This window comes from Sinohyriopsis cumingii, chromosome 10 (assembly GCF_028554795.1).
Source record: "Sinohyriopsis cumingii isolate HCF-2022 chromosome 10, ASM2855479v2, whole genome shotgun sequence".
Classification (NCBI taxonomy): Eukaryota; Metazoa; Mollusca; class Bivalvia; order Unionida; family Unionidae; genus Sinohyriopsis; species Sinohyriopsis cumingii.
In genome coordinates, this window is record NC_142970.1 from 86,279,939 (window position 1) to 86,293,691 (window position 13,753).

General features: G+C 33.5%; 1 protein-coding gene across 4 annotated transcripts in view; it reads right to left on the reverse strand.

The window, feature by feature from the left end:
* Positions 1-4,288: 4,288 nt before the first annotated feature.
* Positions 4,289-13,753, reverse strand: part of LOC149790519 (uncharacterized) — a 45,310-nt gene continuing 35,845 nt past the window's right edge. For 3 of the 4 annotated variants that reach the window (XM_089971403.1, XM_089971404.1, XM_089971400.1), the window contains 7 exons: positions 13,737-13,753; positions 13,051-13,161; positions 12,712-12,822; positions 11,204-11,296; positions 7,423-7,580; positions 6,399-6,527; positions 4,289-4,803 (listed from right to left, as the gene is read on the reverse strand). The exon at positions 13,737-13,753 is cut by the window's right edge and continues 94 nt beyond it. In XM_089971403.1, coding sequence (XP_089827529.1) covers positions 4,690-4,803; positions 6,399-6,527; positions 7,423-7,580; positions 11,204-11,296; positions 12,712-12,822; positions 13,051-13,161; positions 13,737-13,753 — 733 coding nt within the window. In that variant the 3' untranslated portion in view covers positions 4,289-4,689. The remainder of the gene's footprint in view (positions 4,804-6,398; positions 6,528-7,422; positions 7,581-11,203; positions 11,297-12,711; positions 12,823-13,050; positions 13,162-13,736) is intronic. The other variant, XM_089971402.1, reaches the window with a different exon arrangement.

The following is a 13,753-nucleotide window of genomic DNA, read 5'->3' on the forward strand; positions in this document are numbered from 1 at the left end:
CTTTCTCAAACAAGACAATTTTCATAATGATGAATTCTGCATGTATCAAGTTAGCTTAATGTTTGTGCATTCGATGGCTGGTTGGGATTTGGTGCTTTTTGATGAAAAGGAGATTATACAACCTCGGAGAATACATCCAATATGAATGGTGGTCACGGCTAAATTCTAGGATTGATCCCATGCACACAGAAATGAAACGTCGTGAGTGCCTAATGTGATGCCTTATTGCAGAATTTTACACATAGTATACACTCTAATGGAAAGGAAAGTTGCTTATGTTCAAATTTACAGTAGCAACTATGTATTCATCAGTTAAGTGCTAGTAAACAGAGTAATTTCAAACAGTGCACATAAGTTATTATCGCGTAAGTAAAATGAAAGATATTCGATATTTACCTCTACTAGAAAATCCTTAAATATGTTGTGGTAACAGTGCATTCATTCATTAAACTTCATATCGGTCTTTCAACAATTATATGAAAACATCTCCCTGTTTCGTTTCTATTTTAGAAGCTAAATGTTATTTCTAGGAAATAGATTTCGCTGTTTAATGTATTTATATTCATTATTGGCTTCTCCATATATGTGTGAATGTCGACAATGTCATATACACACACATTTTAGTTACATAAACCTTTTGGTGGAAATTTTTAATTTCCCGCTGGTTCGTGTACAGTTTAAGCAGACTCCCCGGTAAACTTTTGTTTTTAAAGTTCAGAGCGTGTTATTATCTTTATAACTGGATTAGAGTGTTACCACAAATGATGGCTTCGACAGTCGACATCCTAATAAGATTAACTCCTGCTCATTTTCGGATTTTTGAAATGGTAGCAACCATACAGCAGCCATATTCTGCTTTGTGAGTTATCTGTTTTGTTCTATCAACTAGGTACGATGTCATCCATTCACAACTTGAATTTTTTTGTATAGCAATCATTTCATGCATTCTTAAGCTTCCTATTAATAAGAAAGATCAAGTCTCGAACACAGGTCCTCCCTAGCTCCAGGCTGGAGTTCAATGCCAAAAGCCTTTATGCTGACAGTTTCACCACACTCTTTTCGAAGCATGATCTGGTGTGAACACGAATCGATATTCTACACAGCCAGACACTCTATAGAGATTAACATTTCTTGATTATTATAACAACAAATACCTTGACTATTTTGTTGTATGAGTCCAGACTGAGAATAAGTAGATGAAAATTAATTAATAGGGCGATTTGTGAAATGTGTCTTCTGCACACGAAAGCATATATTAGCGACCTTTTTTCACCATTTGAGTTTGACCTGAGGAAGTCTGACGGACTATAGGGGTAAGTAGTGTGTGCAATGAAAGCGACGGGTGCCCTATCCCGCAAAAACAGGTTAGAATCAAAGTATAAGACGGTTTAAAAATTATCTAACCTGAACGGTACTATTTCTTCATCTGTCTGTCTGTCTGTCTGTCTGTCTCCATCCCTCCCCCTTCTGTATATATATATATCTATATATATATATATATCTATATCTATATATATATATATATATATATATATATATATATATATATATATAATCAAGCATTATTCTCCTGGAGGACCCTGAGTAAGCAATACTTTCTTTTGTTTGGCTGATTCAAATTTGTCATTTTCTACAACTCTGTGCGCCATGATTTTTCTCGCGGAAATTCTTAATGACTGGACTTCGATTACAATTTCATTACTGCACTGATATGCGGGTGAATCTGCTTTTCTAATGCCTATGCAACGATTTTGTAGTGTCACTTCTTGATGAAGTGTACATAGGATAGGCAATTTTACACGCACAGTAATCATGTCCTACAGACGTACGCACTCAAGCACGAACTTACGTACGTATGCATGCATGTATGTATGTATGTATGTATGTATGTATGTATGCATGCATGCATGCATGCATGTATGTATGTATGTATGTATGTATGTATTTATGTATGTATGTATTTATGTGTTCATGTATGTATGTTTTTCAGACTAACATGGATTCAAACGTGTTGGTAGCGATCTTCCAATAATATTTGCACATCGAATTGTCAATCACCAATTGCCTTTAAAGAGGCAAATAAATAAGCTTTCAACATAATTCTATTGCATATGCTCTGTCTTAATCAGAATTAAATTTACAGCTAATAATCATGAGTGAAAAACGGAAACAATCTGCAAAATGCATTAATCCCAATTTTCTAATTTAGTTACACATAATTTGTGTCCGCGCCCCGCTCTTTCTATAGTTTCGTCATGGGGAAAATAAGATGTGGTAATATGTCAAGTGAAAGATCGAGAATAATTTCAGCTGTGCAAGGACCTTGGAATCGAACTTAACCAAAGTAAACAAGAACGCCAGTCGTTTAAATAGTATCACACACTTTCCATGGGATGCTCATACAGTGTTGCAAATTTCTGATGATACAAATCTGCAAATACTGTAGCGGCGAGAACGCTGTACTTGTAAAGTCCTTGGCTATTTGGCAAAAACGTATTGTAATTCGTTTGATGATTTATTTACTTTTTTGTATTTTAAGAGAAAATAAAGTTCAATTAGAAAACATTTTTTCAAATTAAACATGACTAAAAACGTTTCTACTTCCGTGTTTCTCTCTCGCAGTGTTTTATTGTTGGTCCGTAAGCACGACATATTAACTTCAATTAATACAGATTGCTTCCTCTCTATCCCCCTCTCTCTCTCTTTCTCTTTCTCTATCTCTCTCCCTCTGTCTCAGTTTATCGATCGATAGACAATTCCACAGCTCATTTGGATATATTCGATGCTGATCAAATTTCTGCTCTACCGCTGCTCTGAATGTTTATCATACTCAGCCCTTTTTATTATAAGGCAATTGTGATTTTAAATCATAAGTTTATCTTTTTCTGGTCAACAATGCAACAAAAAGAAGCCCAAGGACGGATTATGGTACCAAAGAAAATAATGTGAATATGTACAATGGCTGCGTACGTAAGTCTTGTAACAGACACACTGGGAAATGAACTCACTCTCTGTGAATATGCACCATTTTTGGTATTCAGTTTTCATTCTCTTGCAAAAAGTATGTATTTGTGTAAGCTATATAAATGAAAGATACAACATATACAAAGGCACACGCATAAGACGATGCTTTGATATACATCTGAATGAATTTCTAAGCGTAGCTATTTCCACCAAAACAAGTCTCGTGATATCATTTGTACTAAAGCACCACGAGACGTCATAGTACACTGAAGTTAAAAAACAAATTATGGCAGGTCTAATATGTATCAACTCTGTTGTTACTGGCACGTAACTCGATGTGGGTAAAATGATCGTTTACGCATGGGCTTCCATCCAGTACTAACATGACGGTATAGATCATTGAGAGTGCTTATTATTTGTCTGGAGTCAACCAACATTCGTGGGATAAATTGCTATATGAGTAAACCTCTGTAGCGAAATAGAAATGGAAATGAAAAGAATAAGGTGGTTCAATAACTATCAACCTGCCTGAAATTTCGACTTAAAAGTAACATTGCACAGACGTTATAGATTGTCGTGTTGGATGATAAAAAAATGACAGTTACACCTTGGCATTCGTCTGACGTTACTAAATCCTATATTTGTACTGGAAACAATGAAAAGCAAGTTTTTGGATGACATGAACAACTAATTGTAGCATGAGAAATAAGTTGACATTTTTATTTCAAGAAAACGGTCTGTTAATTTCGTCTTGCTAAAGAGCAATTGCGCATTATTCACTTTACATTGTTCGCTGTATATTATTCACTATACATTATTCAATTTTGATTAATCACTTACGTTATTCACTTTACATTATTCACTATATTATTCACTTTAAATTACATTTCTCACTTTACATTATTCACTTTACATTTGCTCAAGACTAAACAATACCAGCTCTTTGATATCTCTGATCTCGTATGTGTGTGGTGTGAAAGGTTATGGATGCATTCATAATTACCAATCGTTTATGTCAATAACTTCAATTTACCTAATAACAGAAACAATAAGGATTATAAGCGAGAAGAATTATAACGCACCATTTCCTGTGGAACGTGCCATGAATGTCATCGTACATTTGTCCCTCATTTTTTATCGATGTTATATATATATATATATATATATATATATATATCTTACCATTAATTTATGAAAGAGAACAATCTACACAATGTTGTTGGATACGATTTTACGTAGATTGATTTTCGTCAAATCGTCTCGGCAAAAAAGAACAAACAAAGCAGTACCAAAAAGTACCCAAAAAGAAGCACCCCCCAAAAAAAGCCCCAACAAAAACCCCCCAAAACAACAGAAAATAAACCAACAAAAATTACGCTTATTTAAACAAACGGGTAGCTTCAAATATGTGCATAATTCTGCTTTGTTAAGAGCATTTCACTTTATTTTGTTTGCGGTATTCAGGCTACATGAGCTTGTTATTTTGTCACCATATGGGACATCGAAATCTCGCGCAAGATATTGCTAGTGTATGAGGAGAAAGGAAACACTTTAGTCATGTATCTTTTGTGACGAATAAGTGATTAGAAAATATCATTTAGATTAATTACGAAACAACTGTAACATGTGACTATTGCGAAATGATAAAACGAGGGTTATCTGTTTAATTTCTCTATATTTGAAAAGCACGCATTACAACATTGAATCATCATGACATGTCGAGACCTAGCCTTCCACACTCCGTACAATATAAAAATCGTCAGGCGAACGAAATAAAGGAGCATTGTCGAAAGTTACTTCTTGAATGAGTGTCGTTGCATTGCAGAAAGCAATGGCAGCCTGAAATATAAAAAACCCAACTGTTTGTCAAATCAAATGTTTAATTCCACATATTGATTGTAAAGACCTCAAAACATTCCACTAGTGTTAAAAGGAGGCGGTTGATCTAGAAATTTTAATTCGTTTGTTTTGTGTTTTCGCCGAGGCTGAGCTGAACGTTGACACATACACACACACACACACACACACACGCACACGTATATAATATAGAGTACATTGATTTCAGAACGTCGGTGTTTGAAGACTATACAGTAAAATATTTTTACGCATTATTTGTTGCAAAGTCCAATCGACATGTTCATTCATCTATATCTGATTTTATACATGTTTGATCAACATATTAACATGTCTTACAATGTTAACATTTTCCCACCTATTTCGTTGTTGGGAATGCAAATCAATAAATGATGACAACATATGCATTTAATTGTAAGTCCTCGTATAGCTTCACCCATACTACATATTTCATTGTATGTGATGCGTATTCTGTTCGGTTCTCAATATACAGGAATTATTGCTAGTGGTTGATTTATTGGGATGGTGTTGGATCAGCTATTGCTAGTGGTTGATTTAATTGGATGGGTGTTGGATCAGTTATTGCAAGTGTTTGATATAAATGGTTAGGTGTTGGATCAGTTTCATGATACGTCCCGTATATTATTTTGCTTCGAAACGTGCTTGATTACAGCGGCAATTATCTGTTGGCTCCTTGGTAAATAACTGTCCCAAAGTTTGATTCGACTTGTAAGCTAGTACATACAGTAATGCTAGTTCATTGGTAAATAAATGTCCCAAAGTTTCCTTCATATCACCCTCCATGAACTGGCAAACTATATACATTTACTGAAGATGCATTTACTTTGAACTGACATGTTAAGATTTCTATGTCATTTAACAATAATGCGTGACAGAAAAAAATGCTTCTACATTTACATAAAGTACTAACTTATTACATGTCTCTGGCACTTGCATAATCAACATCTCTGGCACTTGCATAATCAACATAGACTAGAATTACATTGCACCATATTATAATGTAAATTCTCGAATATGACTATCATTTATTTGTACAGGCAACGAGTAATTTTAAAATATGTCATGGAATCTCAATAAGCTCATTGCGCGCGTGTGTGTGATTTGGAATTTTAACGAAGCTTTAACAATGTGTCAGTCATATCGCTACGATGTCTGCAGCGTGACACTTTATAGTGATATCTAGCACTGGGGAATCATGCCGCAGACATGTAGCATGATGTCCCACTCAGTCACATTATCCTAACACCAGGCTGACCAGTCCTAACACTAACCTCTTAATGCTGAGCGCCAAGCGAGGCAGCTGTTAGTACCATTTTTGTAAGTCTTTCTTATGACTCGGCCGGGGATAGAACCCACGCGCCCCCCCCCCCCCCCTCCGAGGCGGATGCTCTAACCACTAGGCCACTGGAGGGGTCGAGCTCATTGCAGTTTGAGACATAATGTTTAATGTAAAGTAAGGATTACTTTTGAACTGCGATACTGCTAGATGCCTGAGAGGAATTTCCTTGAAACCCAATTTATGAATTTATAAATTATCTATAAAGTGTGCAGCTGCTTACCTTAAATCCAGTGGATGTGTCGATGCAGCCCACGAAAATGGCGGCAATATCCATGTATGGGTTAAAAACACCTGTACCGAACGTGGCCACTGCGGTGTTATTAGGGAGCGACTGACACATATCAAGAACCTCAAAAAAAAAAAAAAAAAAAAAATAAAAAAAAAATACAAACAAATGCACGCAAGCAAGAATGTCGATATATAAGTATTAGTAACTGAGTATGTTGACATCTTCTATGATATACTGAAACCACCCTTAAATGCAAGCTGGAATTAACTTCCTAAATCCTAAAACATACACATAAACAAACACACATGCTTAAATGTTTCTCGAAAGGAATCATGTTTTAACCTGTTTACAATTATTTAAGTTGAAGGGTTGTAAAAGATTGATCTTTTTCAAATGTGAGTTTTCGTTTACATTAGTAAGTCATAACTTGCGAAAGTACATTAACATATAAGCCATGATCCTCCCGGATAAGCATTTTCATATGCTATAAATTCTTAAAATAAGGTAAACTTGACGCTTTGAAGTGCTGACTTTGAGTGAGTTTTGGAAATATAAACAAAGTGAAGATGATGAGTTTCAGCGCTAAAATCTAGTTTTCTACAACAGTTGTAATGATAGCCACTTAATTATTAATTATTATATACACGACAGTTCACGTACAGTTAATTCCATACTCAAGCATTTGTTATTTTCTTCGTATAATTTCAGAACACAAATATTGTTTTTAAATTTTATTTATAACAGGGCGTATGATTGTCAAGATAATATAGTGTGATAATATAGCATACTTTCTTCCATTCAATCATATTTATTTATCTGAATTATCGGTCCATTCTTGGTATATGTTAACTTACATGCTTCCAACAACTGGAACATTACAAGTTTCAGATAGGATTTTACTTAGAGTTTGAAAAAATAGGTGATATTAAAATGTCTCTCTGGACGGATGTATTTGGAATTATATAGATGAGTTAAGAAGATGTGTAACAAACAGAGGAGGTTGCTGAAGGGTTACCTTTGGTCCAGGTGTCCATGACAAATATATACGTGAAATAGTACAGTACGCATCGAAGACTTGCTCAGAATGGAAAACCTTGGAAGGGCAGTTTAATGATGGACTTAGAATCACCTGATGTTCGATACCATATGTCAGTTGTTGTCCGTCACAGGTAGCTGAAGACATATAATTGAACGCTGTTTCTTCAATTTTTGTGTACATATTTTTTTTTTGTCGGTATGTATGTTAGCATGCATAAACAGATAAACATACCTTTTATGCCGTTTGGAAATAATCTGATGGACTTTCAAGGTACAATTTATTTACCTAGCAATCGAAGCGAAATATCAAAGGACTTCTACTACCGTATTGTGAATTTAATTCCCAAAAAATAATAAATATCCTATCATAATGTCCAAGAATACAGTACTTTCCGAATGAAATACAATAGCTGTTAATGTCATGCAATGTTGGTAGGCTTGAATGTCCACAGAGTTGGAAGGTCAATATATTTACAGAGTCTTATTTACTACAGGACCGAAAAAATTCGTTACAAACTCATTATGCAACCCCATCCCCACTTGACCTACTACGCAATATAATGTTCAGGATTTCGGCGGGAAAACCAATTTAATTTTAAAAACGACTAAGCCACGAACGCAAATAATAGTAAATATATGTGTGTGTGTGTGTGTCTGTGTGTGTTTGTGTCACGTCGTATCTTAAACAAAGCAGGACTAATAATTTTGTGTGCGGAATGATGTCGAAAAAGTTAGATAAAACAAATACAATAGCTTAGTCCGAATTTATCTAAATTTTGAACATAAATAGTTATAAATAGTTAATTACACGGATATTATATATTCCTATATAAACACCAACTATGTCCAAATACAAGAGACCGTGTCAATTTTCTGTAACAACTTACAGTAAAGCCTAATCTATAATTGCGATCCATATATACAATTGACATAATTGTAAATTGTTAGCTAATAATTTAGAAGCTGCTCCGATTTGGAGAGTAACTATTATTTATGCAATAAGTTTAATGACCTTTACTGTACCCGATAAAACGAAATAAAGCAGATACAAGGAACCAATTGACGATGAGACAAAATATTGTATCGTTCACCATAACTGTCTAAGACTGTGTGCAACACAAACAATGTACGTGACATAACCATAACAAAATCTACAATATTTCGAAATAATATGTTATTACATATTTCGAACGATGATATGATATTATAATGGTAATACATAACGAGATATTCAACAATGAGTTTTAAACTTCATATTCTAGACACTATCTGTATGAAATACAAAGTAAATATTCAACACCCGTATAGTATTTTATATATAATTCCATGTCACTACATTTCTATTGCATGAAATATATTTTTTAATCTTCAGAACGTGAGCAACGATCTTTTAGATTAATGTTTATGCAAATCAATTATTGCTATAAGTGTATGCAGTAGTTTTGTTTGCTTTGTACCAAATAAACAAATTAGTTATGAAGCAGGCTTAAAATGTTCTTAACATTCAATTGTTTTTTAATTTAAATGTTTTACGCATATATCGAGAGATACCGGGACATCCCAATCTTCAGACAGCGCCCTGCCAAACTCTAAATTAAAGATATTTGTTTGTTAGTTTTGTATTTATATTCCATTATTTATTGCAGGTTGGAAATAGTTTTACGATATAAAGGTATTGATATTTGATTGTTCTTTTTGTATTTATCTTCCTTTATTAATTACACGTTGGAAATAGTTTTCATATTCAAAGGCATATAATCTATGTTGGATGGAAACTACTTCTACGGCATTTGTTAATAATAATGTATTAGCATAACTGGAAAGGAAATAAATCAATTTCAATAAGAAATTGCAAAAATATGCTACAATTCGTCCGACAATGTGAAAGTTTAGATGGAATTCCTAATAGTCGTTTTTTTAAGTTTGTTTGAATGTTACAATTTTCATGTAAATTTCAGAATTAGCATTTACTACGCTCACGTTCAGTTGACGATAAAATGCAAACGAACTAACCCCTCATTTCAAGAAGTTTTGTAGGCTCAGAGTAAGTTACTGTTGGACACACACACACAAGATATACATACCATAAGAGTGGTTGGGTTATGCGCATTAGATGTATTTTGGATTAATTATATATGGACATTGCTGTTAGCTTTGTTGTGATGGTTTTCGAGACAAATTACTTATATACAGTGTAACAGAAATTCATGCATGATTATATATAGAAGGCAGCTTGAGTTCCAAAATTATGCATGTTTAGCCTCAGCATGCGGACTAAAGTAGGATCGGAAAGGAAGATCATCTTTCCATGTATACGCAAATGATTCTGCTTGTTACCAAGGTAATGTCCATTCCTGAATTTATCATAATTAAGAAAGATATCACTTTAAACCATTTTGCATATTTAATGTATTAACGATTTCATGAAGAAATCAAATTGTCGTCGAAATAATACAAATGGCATGTGTGTGGCCTGGACCATTTTGCATGACTAATATATTTAATATTTGATGAGGAAATCAAATCGTCTCCCCAATAATACAAGAATCGTGTGTGTGTGTGTGTGTGTGTGTGTGTGTGTGTGTGAGAGAGAGAGAGAGAGAGAGAGAGTACTGTGTAAAATAAGTTTTGTAATATTGCTTGGTTAGGCGTCGTTGCACATGATTATGATGCTGGAATTTATATAAAACGCTGTTCTATATACAGATTTATAAGTAGCATGGTAATCATTATCTTGAAGTGGGCAAATCTAAAAATCGTATGGAGCTTGTGTTTAACATTTTATTATTAGGACTTCTAAAATATTATTCGTCGATTATTCTTGGATTATTTTTGGATTTGATTCTTAAAACCATAGGTTCATATTTTTCATCTTTACAGTATATTCCAGGGTAATAAGTTATTCTATTTACATTTCATTTATGTTTTAAAAATCTTCTTTTCACTCTTTCTTATGTTACTGTTTATTGGAGTTTAAACACGTAATATAACACAGTCACTATGATTATTCATATCTAGTGGCTGCGGGATATCACGGCTGTCAATTGTACGTACTTAAATTACTGTAGAAATTGCCATACCGTTTACGTTTGTATGTATGTATGTATGTATGTATGTATTTATGTATTTATGCATGTATGTATGTATGCATGTATATGTCTGTCTGTCGGTCTGTATGCATGCATGTATGTATGTATGTATGTATGTATGTATGTATGTATTTGACTTGGATTTTTAACGTAGCGTAGACATATTTCCAGTCATGTCACTACGGTGTCTTTAGAATGGCATTTATAGCGTCTAAGCACTGGGGCATCAAGCCGCAATCGTATTTGATCATGTCCCACCAGTCATAGTATCCTAACACCATGCCGATCATTCCTAAAATTAAACTTTTTTTTTTTCTTCTGATGGAACTGTTCTTGTACCATTTTATAAGTGATTCGTATGACTTGGGTGTGTTTCAAACCCGCGACCTTCCACATCCGAGGCGGACGCACTAACCACTTAGGATACCGCTGCGGTCATCTATGTATTTTTTATGCATTTGCGTGTCTCTTGAATATGAAACAGTTGAATGTTCGTATCATGTGCAATAAATCAGAGTTGTATTATAATGCTATCGCGCTTGTTCATTCTGTAATTTTCACAAAACGCAATACAAGCGATATGTGTCTTAGCGTGCTTACCAAATATATCTTTTCCAAGAAAAAACGGTTAAACAAAAACGAATGCAGTTCATATTAGTTTACACCTACCGTAAGTTGGCGCTGCTGCAGATGAAGTTGCATGCATGGTAACTGAGGGGTTCGCTGTGTGGTACACAGATGATAAACTCGACCCAGTAAAAGCTTGAAGAAAAAAGGAGATCAATTATGAATTTTAATCAAACTTTTTATGTTTTGTATGATTTTAGTTATAGGTACGGGTTTTATTAGTGGTATCTGTTGAATGGAAATATTGCAAATGTGCTGTACATAAATTTGATATTAATATATGTCACATATAACAGAAAATTGAAGTAACATCAATGAATAAACAACACGTTAAAAATGTATTCTATTTATAAAAGTACTATAACTAACATTCGAGTTTCACATTCAGATTACATCTTTCCTCTGTTTCATCATATCTTAGTCAAAAATCAATGCTTCGAAATTCAATCATACCATCAGAAAAAGGCTATTTCGTAAGACTATCTAAAATTTAGACATTTGAATTGGTACAGCACATACTTATTATGTACAGAATGCCATATACTTGATAGGAAATATAGTTGTTATAAACTAGCAAAGTATATTTAATAAGTGGATATTATGTACCTGATATAGGTAAATAGCGAAGAAAAGAAATATTTGGGTGGATGTTCAGAGTATGTATGTATGTATGTATGCATGTATGTATGTATGTATGTATGTATGTATGTATGTATGTATGTATGTATGTATGTATGTTGTATGTATGTATGTATGTATGTATGTATGTATGTATGTATGTATGTATGTATGTATCAGTGCATGCATGTATGTATGTATGTATGTATGTATGTATGTATGCATCCATGCATGCATGCATGCATGTATGTATGTATGTATGTATGTATGTATGTATGTATGTATGTATGTATGTATGTATGCATGCATGCATCCATACATATATGTATGTATGTATGCATGTATGTATGTATGTATGCATGTATGTACGTACGTACGTACGTACGTACGTACGTACGTATGTATGTATGTATGTATGTATGTATGTATGTATGTATGTATGTATGTATGTATGTATGTATGTATGTATCAGTGCATGCATATATGTATATATGTATGCATGTATGTATGTATGCATGGATGGATGGATGGATGGATGGATGTATGTATGTCTGTATGTATGCATCCATGCATCTATGCATGTATGTATGTATGCATGTATGTATGTATGTATGTATTTATGTACGTACGTACGTACGTACGTACGTATGTATGTACGTATGTATATATGTATGTATGTATGTATGTATGTATGTATGTCTGTATATATGTATGTATGTATGTATGTATATATGTATGCACGTATGTGTGTACGTACGTATGTATGTATGAATGTACGTATGTATGTATGTATATATGTATATATGCATGCATGTATGTATGTATGCATGTATGTATGTACGCATGTATGTATGTATGTATGTATGTATGTATGTATGTATGTATGTACATATTCATGTATTAATTCAAAAAAACAATGCATAATATTTTACCTGTTGTAAGCGTAGAAAGGGTTTCATGGTGAGTTGGAACCATCGTTGTTTTTAGTGTTGTAGTAGGCGTTGCTGTTTGCGTTTTGGTCGTGGTCACATCAGGAGCATGGCCTTGAAATAGAAAACAATGAATGACAATATCTGTTTGAAGATCGTCGTTAATATGTCCTTGCTTTGTTTGGAATTACTGTGTATGTATGTATGTATGTATGTATGTATGTATGTATGTATGTATGTATGTGTGTGTTTGTGTGTGTGTGTATGTATGTATGTATGTATGTATGTATGTATGTATGTATGTATTCACATATTTATTAAAAACAATGCATCATATTTTACCAGTTGTATGCGTAGAATGGGTCTCATGGTGAGTTGGAACCATGGTTGTTTTTAGTGTTGTAGTAGGCGTTGCTGTTTGCGTTTTGGTCGTGGTCACAGCAGGAACATGGCCTTGAAATAGAAAACAATAAATGACAATATCTGTTTGAAGATCGTCGTTAATATGTCCTTGTCTCGTTTGGAATTACTGTGTTTATGCATGTATGGTTGTATGTACGAATGTATGTATGTATGTATGTATGTATGTATGTATGCACGTATCTGTCTATATATGTATATATGTATGTACGTATGTATGTATTTTGTATGTGTGTATGTATGTATGTATGTATGTATGTATGTATGTATATATGTATGTATCTTTGTATGCATGTATGTATGTATGTATGTATGTATATATGTATGTATGTATGAATGTATGTATGGATGGATGTATGCATGCATGCATGCATGTATGTATATATGTATGTATGTATGTATGTATGTAATTATGTATGTATGTATGTATGTATGTATGTATGAATGTATGTATGTATTTATGTATGTATGTATGCATGTATGTATGTATGTATGTATGTATGTGTGTGTTTGTGTGTGTGTGTGTATGTATGTATGTATGTATGTATGTATGTATGTATGTATGTATGTATTCACATATTTATTAAAAACAATGCATAATATTTTACCAGTTGTATGCGTAGAA